Here is a 14,875-nt window from a genome sequence, read left to right as displayed (position 1 = left end):
TGGCTATGAGTCTTTTGCCTCAACAGGAATCTCTACTGAGGGCATCAAGTACACAGCCTCTTTGGGTTCCTATCTATTCTCTCCATTTTATATATAGATAAATCAAGGCATAGAGAAGATAAGCCCCTCAAAACTCTGCCAACAAGTAGCTGAGTTAGGGTCTGGGCCCAAATTTCTACCTCCAGCCCTAGTTCTGCCCATGGGAGCAGATTACAATAGATAGATAGATGAGGTAAGACTGCAGTCTCACCCACAGGAGTGTGCTCTGACGGAGAAGTGAGGCCATGTGGATGGCCCTGACCCTAGCCATTCTGGAAGGGGCTCCAGACACTGGATTGGAGGTAACCTAGGACTGCAATTTAGGAGAAGGACACGGGGTGGGGGGAGTCCAACCAGTGACCACTTACACCTTCAGGAGTCCTCACCCCTGGCAGCGTGGGGCAGGGTTCTAAGATCAGCTCTGAGTCTCACCGAGTACAAAGAATGGACTGGAGCACAGAGACCCCAAAAATCTGCACACTGCAGGACAGAGCCTTGGAAAGAAGGACCTTTCTAATCTGGATCTCCACAAAGCTGTCTGCAAGTGCATGAAGTCCTTCACTGAACATGAGGGTGCAGACTGCAGGAAACGAAGACAGGGAGAAACATCCACTGTAGTGAGAGCTGGCATCATCATAGCTCACTCAGGGTTAAGGGTTGTTCACTAGTCAGAGGAGAGGACTGGTTGGCCAGAAAAAGCCATTTAGGCAAGTAGGAGGAGGAGGGCCACAAGTTTCAGGTCAACCTAGGCTTCGTGATCAAAAGGGACTTTTCCTGATGGCAAAGGGGCAAAATGAAGGCTTAATATTCGTGAACATGTGTACTTCAAGACACCCAATCACCAGGGCCAGTGAGAACACTCAGTGAGTAAAGATTTGTATCACCAAAGAGAGAACTGACTCCCGTAAATTGTCCTCTGACCTCCACATGCAGGCCACACTGTTGTAAATGGTCTCATGTATATACTCAAGAGTGTGCACACACTTGCACACACACATACACACACACAACTAACTACTTAATAAAATAAATGTAATAAAACAAAGACCTAAAGCTTCAGATGAAGCAATAACCATTGGTGGTTTAAGTATGACAGACAAAATCACTATTATAACTGAGACTTTAAATCTCTTATTAACTGATTCAACAAGTAGATAGAAAATCACTAAATAAATTAAGATCCAGACAACAATCTTAACATGAACAACCACCATCCATGTAGTGCTCTATGTTGTTTAGATTATTCTCAAACTCTTGGCCTCAAGTGACCTTCCTATCTTAGACCCCCCAAGTTCTGAGACCACAAGCATGTAATGTGCAGCCTAGCTGGAATTCATGCAGAACATTTGCTGACAGAGACCATATCAGAGGCTTCAAAGCACATTTCAGCATGTATTAACACTAAATTTCTATAAGTAACACTTATAGAACATGTTGTCAAGACAATTAAATTAGAAACTGACAAAAAGAAATGTATCAGACAACCCAACTCTTTCAAAGTTAAAAACAAGTATCCCATTATTAAAGTAGAAATTACCATAGAGATTATGGGACACTCTAAACTGAACTAACATTAAGACATCAAACAGTGAGATGCAGCTACAGTGGTGGTCTATTAGATGCCCATTTCTGGCTTTACAACTAACTTTCTGATAATTTGGATTAGAAAATAGGTAAAAGTGGTATTGAACATATATAGAGGTCAGGAATTCTTAAGTGACGACAGTTACATGGGTTTGTTGGAAGGTTGCTCAGATCACATGCATTTATACGATCTATGATTCATCCCTATTGAGTATATTCATAATTTCTTATCACAACAATGAGCATGACAGTACCAAGCTTACAGTTTCTGCTATGAGCCTATGGTAGTTCTTTATGCATGCCTATTGAGAACGAACATTGGGGAAACAGCAGAAGGACAGAGGTGTAAGGGGACAGAAGTGCAGGGAGCCCTTATAAAAGGGCTCACACCTGTAATCCCATCACTAGGAGGTAGAGGCAGAAGGATCAGGTAGTAAGGGCTGCATAGTAAGACCCTGACTTTAAATAAATAATAAAAAAGGAGTAAAGGGTGGCTGGGGATGTGTCTTTGATAGGGTTTCTATTGTTGTGATGAAACACCATGACCAAAGAAAGCTGGGGAGCAAAGGTTTATCTGGCTTAGTCTTCTACATGACTGTTCATCACTGAAGGAGGTCAGGACAGGAACCTGGAGGCAGGAGCTGATGTAGAGTCCATGGAGGAGTGCTGCATACTGGTTTGCTCTCCAAGGCTTGTTCAGTCTGCTTTCTTTCTTTTTGTTCATTAGCCTGCTTTCTTATAGAACCCAGGACCACCAGCCCAGGAGTGTCCCCCCCACGACCATGAGATGGGCCCTCCCCTATCAATCACTATTTAAGAAAATTTCCTACAGGCCTACCTACAGCCCCATCTTATGGAAGCACTTTCTTAACTGAGATTCCCTCCTTTCAGATGACTTAAGCTTGCATCAACTCGATATAAAAATATCCAGCACAAGATGTAACTTTTGTGGAAGATTCCTTGTCTAGCATGGGCTCAGGTTCAAGACCCAGAATCTTAACAAAACAAAGAGACAAATAAATGGGTTCAAGAGTCACTACAATAAAAGTAACTTTGTGAGTAATCCAGTTGACACTCTCTAGACTCTACATTGCCACAGGAAATAATTCCTTTCACCTTTCTCCAGAAGTAGTTCCTATCACTTTTATCTAGCAGCTGCTGCCCAAAAGGGAGGCTGCTGTAAAAGATGGCTAACGGTGACATGGGGCCTCCCGTGGTCAGTCTCCATGGCATCCCTTTCATTGTTGGCTGTGGTAGACATGGGCTGACCAAGTTGGCTGCAGGCACAGGGACTATTTCTACATATAAGACTGGTCATGTCTGGGGAACATACCTCATCCTGGACAACTGCACTGTCCCTGTGGAGTCAGAGCCTGGGGATGACATGACCAGTGTTTGGTGTCCCACCAAGGCCTGGATGCTACTCTCCAAGGATGCAGCAGATATGCTTGATACAACTCTTTTTTTTTTTTCTTTTGGGGGGATTTTTCGAGACAGGGTTTCTCTATGGCTTTGGAGGCTGTCCTGGAACTAGCTTTTGTAGTCCAGGCTGGTCTCAAACTCACAGAGATCTGCCTGTCTCTGCCTCCTGAGTGCTGGGGTTAAAGGCATGCGCCACCACTGCCCGGCTTGGTACAACTCTTTTATACCTGTTCCTGCCAACATCTTAGCTGTGAAATCCATGATGTGGCATCATATACATACAGGAAGATTAGACTGCTACCCATCTGTATAGATGCCTGTGTTAGAGGACACAGCTTTTCTGTCAACCATTAGCTTAGTCTTTACATACTTCATAGAGCAGTGTACACTCTCTTCTTGCCTCTGTCTCTGCCCTCGTCAACTTCAGTAGCTCACTGTCTGGCCAGGGATACAGGCCTTCAAAGAGCACAGGGTTGGACAACTCTGCTTTGTAGCCTGCCTTTCCAGACTTTCACAGTCTGGCTTTTAAAAGATAACATTCTTTCCTCCATTATTTCTTGTCAAAAAAATCCCTAGACTAGGCTGAGTGGTGGCAGCACACAACTTTAATCCTGATACTTGGGAGGCAGAAGTAGAGGCAGAAGCAGACGGATCTCTATAAGTTCAAGCCAGCCTGGTCTACAGAGTGAGTTCCAGGACAGTCAGGACTGTTTCATAGAGAAACCCTGTCTCAAAAAACAAAACACTAGGCCCAGCCCAGGATGATGTGGTGGACTTTGTGGAGCCCCCGTTGAGGGCCCTACCCTGCCTCGGGAGTGGAGGGTGGATGGGGTGGGGTAGGTCGGGGTGGGGGAGGAGGGATGGGAGTGAGGGGAGGGAGAGGGAGAGGGAGAAGGGATTGACATGTGAAACAAGCTTGTTCCTAATTTGAACTAACAAAAAAAAAAAAAACCCTAGACTAATTTACACTTTCTCTCTAATTTTCTCAACTGAAAACCACACAGAGGAATCAATGCTCCCCGCATCTTCCAAGGAGAAATCAGGCAGTTCTCCAGGCCTCTTACCCACTCTGACATCTCTGCTCTTTCTGAGTGTTCTAAAACACATTCCAGTCCATCTGGCAGTTGTAAAAGACACATGACCTCACAAACATAGTCTCTCTTTTTGTAATAAGCTAACCCTGACTCAAGCTTGAGCTTGGCTCTTAGCATCCTTTAGTGCAACTGATGGATTCCCCAAACTGCAACTCTGCAACTGGTGCCCTCAGGCACTGGTTCCCACACATCCCTGCTGGTCCCTCTACTTTGGCTTGATATGGCTCCCATGGATGAGATCACATGACAAGTGTTGGTTATAAGACTCAGTAAGGAGCTGCAATAGTGAACGGGCCTTAAGAATGTGCTAAGATCTACTTTGACAGATGGTAGAAGTATTCTTTGAGGAATGCTGTCATTCCTTGTTTGCTGTCACAGGGAAAAACTCTATCTAAACATTCAGGACAGGGCTTCCATTCATTCACCTCCCCAGAGTCTCAGTGTCTCTAGTGAGCACCACTTGGAACTTTAAAGGTGGAGCACCTGGTTTTGCAAATGAACCTGCTTGCAGTTAGAGCAGAAATAATCTCATTCCTGTTGGCCAAAGCCCCTTCTGTTTAAGCTTTTCATTTTCCTCTGTCGTCCTTGAATTTGCAATCCTCCTGCCTCAGCCCATTGAGTGTTAAGGCACCAGCCCAGCTTCAGCTTCTGTTAAGTGGTAAGGGAACTCTTAGGCATTTAAACATGAGTGGTAAGACATGTTCAAATAGGCCATTGAGAGTTCAGTCCTACAAAGAACATCAGTGTCCATGGGAAAACCTGACCTTGGCAGTGATTGCCCTGAATTCCCTTTGCTTATGTTTATCACAGAAGCCACACTTCAGCAGACCCTGCCTCAGTCAGAGTGGTCCAGCCAGCACCAGCTGTATCCCAAGCGAGGCAGGGCAGCTCCCGAGCCAGACTCCTTCCTGCATCTGTAAATTTACATCTTCATAGCTGCCATCTTGAGAAATCATACAGGTGAAAACATTGCCTATGACAGCGTGGCTCTTTATGGTGAGCATTCACATTCATACACAGACACATATGTGTGCATACGTAGACACATAAGCACACATGGGCAGAGATGTGCATACACAGATGAGTGAACATACACATGCCTAGACTTCAAGAAAGGTCAATAATGGGTCTATAGGGTAGGTGTCATAGCCCTTCCAGGCTAGGCCACCCAGTGATAAAGGGTATAGACTCAGGAAAACAAATCCCAGGAGGGGTACTAGCCTACAGGAAGTCTAAGCAAGGAGATGACCTGTAAAGGAGTCAGAAAACCAGGGAGGCTTGCTGGAGGAGAGAGTGTACCGAGGTTGGGGAAAGAAAGCTAGCACCATTCATGGAAAAGGGGTACAGTGAAGTAAGTAAATTTTATAAAAGGGAAAACCTCATGGCAAGGGACAGTCCTTGCATCCTGTCAGCAGCTTGCCTCTGAAGCTGAGGCACCCAGGCAGTGATGCTCAGAGGTCCCTTTCTAGAGCTAACAGAGAACTTGCTTGTTCTGTGCTCTGTGCCCTGGAAGCCCAAAGCCAGAGCTCCACTTCCTTCTGAGAAGTAATATAGTGTCTTGTAAGTTTCCTCCCACCTCACTATAGAGCCAGAATGGAACAAGTGGGCAACAGACCAAGGTCCATCCCTCCTGAGGCCCCCATCAATAGAGTTCGGATAAGGACATATAAGATCATCCCTTGCAATTCAGAAATATAATGCACAAGGACAGGACTCAGAAGCTCTGGGCAAGGGAAGGGACCAGTTCACCACAGCTTTGAGAACAATAAGATGTGAGTGGAGTGTCCTAAGTACTGCCCTGAGCTCCCAGACCTGCCAACCCTCCCATTCTCCAGGCTGACAGGAAGAATTGACCACTCACTTACTCAAAGTACTCAGCAGCAGGTGTGGTCCCAAAGGTGTCATTGAGGCCCAGGCCATCACTAGAGTTGCTGGCATGGGCATCGGAGCAGTTGGGGCTGTTCCAGGTGTTATTGCAGTGGATCCATGGGAGGTCCATAGTGAAGGAGGAGAAGAAGTAATGCAGTGCCCATGCGATGATGACATTGTAGAAGAAGCCCACGTAGAAGGAAATGAGGATGACAGTGAAGCCCACACCTGGTGATGACAGTAGAACCACCATCAGCACAATGTCCCTTCCCATTACCTACTCACACTGAGTTGGTGCACTGACATCCTTTGCAGCACTCTACAACACCTTAAAACACAAAGGAAGGATGGATACCAGATCTTATTCTATGATTTCAGAGAAGGGATTGTCACTCTTTAAAATCATCTGCATCTTCCAGAGATATCAATATGTCTCAGAGAGACATTGAGAGTCAGAGGGGTCATTAAAAGCCATCAAAGAGTACCCGAGACTACCCTATGAACATTCAGACCATTCAGTGTCACCCATAGCTCTATAGAATTTTTAAGGCCATTCATTTCCACCACAGTCCTTCAGGAAGCAGCCAGGGTCATTCAGGCCCATTTAGGACCATCTACAGCTTCCCTGGATCACCCAGGGAAGCCAAACATAGTTATCTATGGCTACTAGACCCACACCAAACCTTCAGAATCATCCACAGCTATCAGGGTCATCAGAAACACCCATGATAACAGAGCCATCAAAGGCCACCTAGAGTTACTCAGAAATGTCCAATGCTGTCCAGAGCCACTATGAACCATTAAAAGACAACTAGGACCCTTTATGGCCATCCACAAGAACCAAAGTCCATTCAAAGTGAAAGGATAAATAAATATCCTTTCATTTGTGGCTAATGGTGAATGCTCCATGATTACCCAGGGAAATCCAGGGCTACCCACAATCATCGGCAACCATCTGTATCCATCCGTGCCTGTTGGGGACACTCAGAATCTCTTGACATAGCCATTAACAACTACCTATGCCCTTTCTCCAAGACCATCCAGGATAAACACAGTCATTTAGCATGTTCACAGCCATCTAGAGCTGCCCAGATCATGCATGACCACCTAGTGTCTCCCAGGCCATGCATGGTTACACCCAGAGGTTTCAAGGACTTGTCAAAGCCAAACAAGACCATCTAGTTTTACCTAGAATGTGAGAGACTACCCAGGACTTTCCAAGATCACCCATGGGTACACTTAACCACTTGGGATCATCCAGGGCTTGATACATTCTTTTCAAGATCACTGAACCTGGAAATTTGGGATCATCCATTTAGTGGATACTTCTCTAAACTGGCGTGGAACACAGAGGTGAGCAGTTGCCAGAAAAGGGCCATCCTGAGCAGTGTGAAGATTGTCAGGCAGTTAAAAGGCTCCTCACATTGGTCAAAGGACTCCTCCTTGCAGGCTAAGTAAACACGGTCATGTTCCTGCACTGTGTTGGATTTGACTGAAATCCATGCAGAATTTTTCTTATTCAAACATCCACTTTCAGCTTTGCAGATATAATTGACCTGGTTTATGAGTTTTGTGAGCTTTATTAAAACTTTGTTAGGCTCCATGCCTTTTCTGGTCTGCTTGAGGTTGAGGGGAGGAGTATGGCTTCAAGGTGTCTTTTGTAGGTTGTAGCTTAATTGCTTTGGATTGTTTTAACCCTTTGGAGAAGGTATTTTCATGCTCAAGCCATCATTAAAGTTATTTTCCTTCCATAAAGGCAAAAGAGAGGGCATTAAATTGTATTTGTGTTAAGCCCAGCAGAGAAAGTGATCCTCCTTGAATGTGCTCAGAAGTAGAAATAGTAAAACCCAAACTTTTTCCTTTGGAAAGACTTCTATACAGAATTAATCAAGATTAAGCAGCTCCACATTGCAATTCCATGCAGCAAACTAAAGGTTTTGATTTAGTGAACTCATCAGGTAGCCATTTGGAGAAGTCATGCTATTTGTCAGCCATATTGCCAAGATGTGTTGTCAGAACCCACATATTTCCAAATTGCACAGCTGAAAGTTTTCCCTGAAAGATGGCTAATGGTGAATGCCCCATTTGAAACTTTTTAAAACTTTGTATCTGAAGTCCTTAGATTGAAATCTTAGGAACTCAAAAAAACCTTGGATCATGTACTGTAGTGGAATATAAGTACAGTGTCTGAAGAAAGAGATGACTGTGCCTCTCATCCTTTGGAGACTACTGTTGTGTGTGTGTGTTGGCAGGAGTGGTCCATCTGAGCTTTACTTACAAGAGAGTGACAAGAACACCTTCCTGCACAATGGAGTCAACTCTGCCACCAACTGAAGTGGCTCCCAGGGCAAACGAGTTTGCAAGAGAGTACCCTTCCCCCCCCACACACACCTTGTGTGTCTGTTCAGATGTTCCAACTGCTGGGAAAGGAAAAATGTCTCCTTAGGTAGGCTGGTGCAAGAGTTGACTCTTCAGTTAGTCACTCTGAGCTCTGTTCAAGAATACAGAGCTCCAGAAAGCCACCAGCTTCAGCTGCTGAAGTATAGCCCATCAACAACCTGCCAACACTACTGGCTTCCTCCTTTATGTCCCATAAGACACAGCCTTTAGAAGCCACACACACCTCTTTTTGTTTGCCATAAGAATGTTCTTACAGCTGAGTATAGTGGATATACCTGAAATCCTGAGGAGACTGAGGCAGGAGGATCACTGTGAGTTTGAGGTCAGCATGCAGCATGGGATATAGAATAAGACCCTGTCTCAAACAAACAAAACCAAGACAAAAAAGAATGGTCTTGTGATGATTGTTGGCATACAGCATATATTCTTCATATCAGTAAGGGCTGGTAATCCCTTACTCTATGTCTAAAATCCACATATGAGTGAGTACATATCATGATATAGCATATATTCTAACTATAGCTTCACTGGCTGCCCCACTCATCATAAGCACAGGCTGCAAAAGTTACACCTCTCTCTCTCTCTCTCTCCCCTCTCTCTCTCTCTCTCTCTCTCCTCTCTCTCTCTCTCTCCTCTCTCTCTGTGTGTGTGTGTGTGTGTGTGAGAGAGAGAGAGAGAGAGAGAGGGAGAGAGAGAGAGAGAGAGAATGAACTTCAATGGTATGAAAGCCAGCCTAGGGAGCAGGGGATCTTCACTTGGCTCTGCTCACTACCCACCTTCTTGAGGGTCTCTCTCCACCCAGTCACACAGCCTAGTCTTCTTTTCTCTACAAAGCTATCACTATCAATGCCTGCTCAATCCCACCATGCTCTAAGCCAAGTTGTCAGCATTGCATAGTAACCTTGATGCTCTTTAAAATGCTTTACCGAGTAAAAAAAAAAAAAAAGTGTTTTAGTGGTTTTACTGAAGAGCCCTTTTAAAGACAGCATTTTATGCTGCCTGAGTTGTGCAATCCTCCTGACTCAGGTTACTTAGTGCTAGGATTGTTGCAGTTCACCATTACTAATATCCAGAGCTGGATGGAGAACTTTGTGCTGTGGGTAGGTCCCTGTGTGAGCTAACTCGCTTTCTTCTGCTGGCTACAGTCCTGGCTACTAAACCTTCCCTCTTTCCTGGTTTCCTGTTGGCCTTTTGGTCCTGTAACTCCCTGTGAAGACTGAGGCACAGGATTGGTTGTATCCTGTGGAAAACTTAGTGCTTCTCCACAAAAAAAAAAAAAAAAAAATCCGACAGATAAAATTCTGGCGTCACTGTAGTGTGCATGGCCACATGTGACCACCAACCCTTGACATGTTCTCTATACAAGGATAGCAGGATGGGTTTTTAATTCAGCTATCAACTGCCATCTGAATGACAGATTTGATTGAAGCTCATCCCAGCTACTGCTACAGCCTCAGAAGTGGTGTGTATTCCCTGGGTCACATGAGCACTGCTAGATAGAGTCTAGGAGAACATGACATGAGTCATTTTCATATGTAGCTCTTAGATCAATTCCACTGACATTGACCCAATAAAGTTTATATAGTTAGTGGACAATGAAATGCCATTTCAACGCGACAATTATCTCCTAGAGTCACAGGGTTCCCTTAGGATCCAATGATGGTGTCAGACAGTCCTGTGCAGTTCTTTTAAGTGCTGGCTCCTACATTTTGATTACAATGGGGGGACATCCAGTGACAATGTGTGTCCCCAGAGATTCTGTCTGGCTCTAAAGTTATGCATGGAGATAGGTTTTAGTGAGCTCCCTCTTTATACAGTTTCATTTCAGTGCAATCCAGGGAATCTTTTTAGCCTATAGAAAAAATGTCACCCAACACTTACAAGATGTAAATCCCAAACCCAGCAGTCTGATGTCTGTGCCCAATAGCCTCTGCATTTCACATTTCCACTGTGCAAGAATAGCATTTCCATGAAGAGCACGGCCTAGACAACAAACCTTTGCTGCTCTAATCCAGAGCAGCAGTTTCTGGTCTTGGGTGTCAAGCATTGATCCACAGACACCGCACTGGGAACTGGAGCTCAGCTTTCACCACTCAAATACTTCTGAGAAAACCCAATGCTAGTCTTTCAAGAGTCATTTTTTTGACAAGTGCCAACTATTGGAGAAGAACCTCACTGGGTCTCTTCCAAGAAGAGTCTTGAAGTCTCCTGGAACAACACCTCCTTGGGATGACATTGGGTCAGAACAAGGGTTTTCTAAAGCTGGCTGGTGGAAAATAGGGCTGGGATGGACCCAGGTTTTGCTTTTAACACTTGGGAAGTCCTTGAACTTCTCACTGTCAGTGTCTCCCATGCAGAAGGCATAGTGTGGTGTTCGCTATCTGGGATCTCCTGGCAGCAAGGAAGGTGACATCTGGAAAATGACAACCATTGGGCAGGCCACCTGGCTCAGTGTAAAATACATCTGCCTTGTAGTGTTGAAGCCTTGTATAAACATTCTTGGGGCTCACTGAACTATAGAGATGATTAATAGATACGATTGATAAACACATGACTGGTAGGTAGATGATTGATAAATGAATAATAGTCGCTTGATAGGTGAACAGATAGATGTGTATAGATGATAAGTAGATAGATAAAAGTGATGATTGGAGATAGATGGTTGTACAGATAGATGACTGATACATGAATAGACAGATGATAGATTAGAAGGGTGCTTGCTGAATGGTTCATAAATAGGTAAGTAGATGACTGATAGACAGATGACAGATAAGTAGGTTTTATTTTTAATTTTACCATTTTAATACCCTGACAAATTTACCACCACTTAGCTGCAGGGCAGCCTGGCTTAGGAGCAAGGGAATGCTCTAGAAGATTCCTGTTCATTACAGTCTTTAAGGCAGGACCCATTTTAGAAGAGCATATGCATATGTCCACACAGTTTAGGAAAGCAGAACCTGTATATAATGCCATCATCTTGTTCTGAAGCCCCAGAAAAATGGCCATGCCTCATGGGGGGACACATCCCTGCATGTTACCTTTCAGGACAGGGCATATCTTCCAGACTCCAGCAGCTCCTTCTCTGTTGAACTGTCCAAGGGCCAGCTCCATGTAGAAGAGGGGCATCCCAGCAATAACCATGAAGAGCAGGTAGGGCACCAGGAAGGCACCTGTGCACAGGACAACAGCTTCAGCTTGGGGCCACAGAAGGGGGCTGCTTTCATTATCCATATGTGGGCCCTGATGTCGTACCTTTGAGTATGATCTTGTCACCTAGCATCCTGTCTGCAGTGAGAGGCTCTCTGAATAGCTACCACCCAAGGGGATATCCTGAATGTGTGATAAACCCCACCTCCTTGCCTGTCCCAGCCGCAGTCAGTGTTGGACATGTTCTGCTCAATGCCTCTGATTGTCACCCCACCCTATGTCCCAAGCTCAGCCAGAAGCAAGGCAGTCAAAGTCTGGAGCATCACTTCTCAGCATCACTCCCAGCACTGTCTGCCTCTTCATGCCTGGTTTCACTCTTACCCCTTGAGAGTTGTGGTCCTGGGATCAGTGACCTAATCCTGACAGCCTGCTTCTGTGGAGACTAGAGCTGAGTTTCTGCAGTCGGGAGTTTCCTGGAGCCAGAGTGCAGAGCTTGGTTTGCTTAACCTGCACACTCCACTCCACAAAGGTTGCACCCCACCAGAGTCCTCTTGCTCCCCTCAACTTGAGTGAGTCTGAGCTTGGCCACAGCTTTCTCCTGAGGTCTTGATGAGGAAGATGGGAATCTCCTCACCTGTCTTTGGGTCACTTACTGGGGCTGCTGAGGCCTTGGGCCTCTCACCTTCTAAAGTATGTAATTAAGCAATTGTGCTCATGGATTTGCTTGAGTGAGCCCTTCTTTCCCAAAGCAATTCTTTTATCCTGCAGCCAGTCAGGGAGACCAAGCCATGGAAATAGAGGCCTTCTGGGCTCAACTTGAATTTCTGTGTTAACCCTGCTCCTTGTCTTCTTTTTAGCTCCACTGCACAGCTACGGCTCTATAGCTGAGACTAGAGAGTGGGGAAGCCAGGCTTGGTGGCATAGACCCATAATCCCAGCTACTCCAGAGGCTAAAGGCAGGAAGACCATATGTTCAAGGCCTGCCTGATCTACAGGATGAGTTCAAGAACTGCCTAGTTAACAGTGAAATCCTGATTCAAACTAAAAATATCAAGAGGGCTATGGATGTGACTCAGTGCTATAGAGTGCTTGCCAGCATGCACAAGGCTCTGGGTTCAATTCCCATAACTGCATTTAAAGAAAAACTGAAGGAAGGAAAGCAGGAAGGAAGAAGAAGGAAGGAAGAAAGGAAGGACACAGTCACACAGACACACACAGGATGGGGAAGGTGGAGAGAGGTAGAGAGGACATAGAGGAGATGGGTATATTTCAGTTCAGGGGCATCTTTTGCCTTTCTAAGTTTAACTTGAAATTGTACAAAGTTCAACAGCTCTATAAACACTGTTGAAGTTGTCTTAAAATATGTTCTTTTGGTCTTTTAGAATTTTCTTTACAAAGTAGAAATACTAGTGGAAATAGAAGTCAGGACCTGATGCTTCCACCTACTCCCTTCTCCTCTCTGCTCCCTGGGTTCCATGTTCCTTGGCAGTCAGATTTTCTGAGGTCTCCAGCTCGGGAAGACTGAAGGCACTGCTGCTGGTGAGCAGCCTCACTGTCCTACTCGGGACAGGATTGTCTCACTGACAGTATTTCCTGTTATGTGAATGGTCCTGTGTACACAGGAGCATGTGAGCATCTGTGAGGCCAGGCATCATCCTTGGGTGTCGTTCCTCAGGAGCTGCCCACCTTGATTTTTGAGACAGTGTCTGTCACTGGCCTGATGCTCTCTGGATAGGCTAGACTGAGTGAGACTTGTTGGCTATCAATCTCCAAGGTTCTACTTGTCTCCACCTCCCTAGTGTTAATTAGCATTACAAATGTGTGCCATAATGCCCTGTTTTATTTTTTTTTGGGGGGGGAGAGGTTCTGGAGATCAAAGTCAGGTCGTCATGCTTGCACAGGAAGTGCATTACTGAGTTATCTCCTCAGCCTTCACTGTGAGCATTTCTTGAGAGCACAGCTCCCACTGTACCTTCCATGGCCTTCACTGAACTCCCCAAACCAACTGCCATGGCTCCACCCTTAAAAGGCACAGGAGGCCTCCAACACTCACCTCCACCATTTTTGTAGCACAGGTAGGGAAACCGCCAGACATTGGCCAGGTCTACAGCAAAGCCGATGACTGAGAGCAGGAAATCAATTTTCTTGCTCCAGGTCTCCCGCTCCTGAGCCTCCACTGGTGTCTGTGGTGGGTTGATGAGGGTGGAGTTAGTCAGCTGCATTCCATTCTGCTCCTTGACCAGGATGAGCTCCACCTCTCTGGGGCCCATGGCATTGGGCTCTTTAGCCGGGGCTACCACAGAGGACATTGGTCCCACGGAGCATTTGCTCTTACTCATGGGTGGACTGGAGCCCAAGGAACTCTGCTTCTTTCTTCTTGGCCTTCAGTGAACATAAAGAAACACAGAGCAATGCACAGGTTCAGTAGCCATGTCTACAGGGTACCTGAGTTGAGCACAGAGACCCTAGGTAGTCCAAGCACCCTCTGAGACGCCATGGCCAGGATGAAGGATAGCTGGGGGATGTTCATAGAGAAGGGAGAAACTGGCTGTGGAGACCAGAAACAGACACACCCCTGCAGTTCCCTTTCCTGCCAAAGCCTGCGTTCCCATTAGTGTAGGCTTGTTTGGTTTCTAATTTGCTTCCTAATAACAATCCCAGGTGTTGCCTGTACTGCTTATCCACATTTCCAGGGGGCAGGCAATTTCCCACCTTGCCAACAGCATTCCACTTACTTCAGTCTCTGTAAGGGTGTGTGGCTTTCTTTACACTTAGTAATACAATAAAAAGCAAAATGAATATAACCAAAATCAGCCACAGTAACTGAAAGTCTAAAACAAACGGTCATCAGTTTCTCCAAAGAGCATATATACAAATCACCCTGCCCATGACCATGACCATGGTTTCACAGGCCTTTGAGCTGACAGGGAGTTAACCAGAATGTCACCAGGGGAGGGATCAGTCCACCACTGCACCAGCACCACTCCTAGAGAAAGCTTCTCCTGTGCAGAGCCAGGGCCATGGCGCATAAGTGAGGTAGCAGCCCTCATGCCCAGTGACAGCCTGTTTCCACTGAACTCAGACAAGCACGCTGATGGAAGCCCGACATCTGGGTGGCTGCTCTAATGGGGTGACTTCCCTCTGCATCCCTAAACAAAAACTCCTGACAGAAGTTATTTTATGCACCACTTCTCTGTGGCCTCTTTACCCTGGTGACAAACCCAAATGCAAATCCCTCACATGTGTCAAAAATGGGCTAACAGTTTTGCAGCTGCTAGGGAGCAGGTAGGATTGCCAGAATAGGTTGGATGTGAAATGGG

At 45.7% G+C, this 14,875-nt stretch overlaps 1 protein-coding gene across 1 annotated transcript in view; it reads right to left on the bottom strand.

Moving 5' to 3' along the window:
• LOC100774258 (sodium-dependent dopamine transporter) overlaps positions 1-13,894 on the bottom strand; it is a 34,517-nt gene extending 20,623 nt beyond the window's left edge. The window contains exons 1-3 of the mRNA XM_035439162.1: positions 13,609-13,894; positions 11,447-11,578; positions 6,005-6,236 (exon numbers count right to left, since the gene is read on the bottom strand). Of these exons, the coding sequence (XP_035295053.1) occupies positions 6,005-6,236; positions 11,447-11,578; positions 13,609-13,894 (650 nt within the window). The remainder of the gene's footprint in view (positions 1-6,004; positions 6,237-11,446; positions 11,579-13,608) is intronic.
• Between the last annotated feature and the right edge of the window lie 981 nt (positions 13,895-14,875).

The sequence above is a fragment of the Cricetulus griseus genome, chromosome 2 (assembly GCF_003668045.3).
Source record: "Cricetulus griseus strain 17A/GY chromosome 2, alternate assembly CriGri-PICRH-1.0, whole genome shotgun sequence".
Taxonomy (NCBI): Eukaryota; Metazoa; Chordata; class Mammalia; order Rodentia; family Cricetidae; genus Cricetulus; species Cricetulus griseus.
The sequence above is the reverse complement of the archived record's forward strand: the minus strand, read 5'-3'. Positions and strand labels throughout refer to the sequence as shown.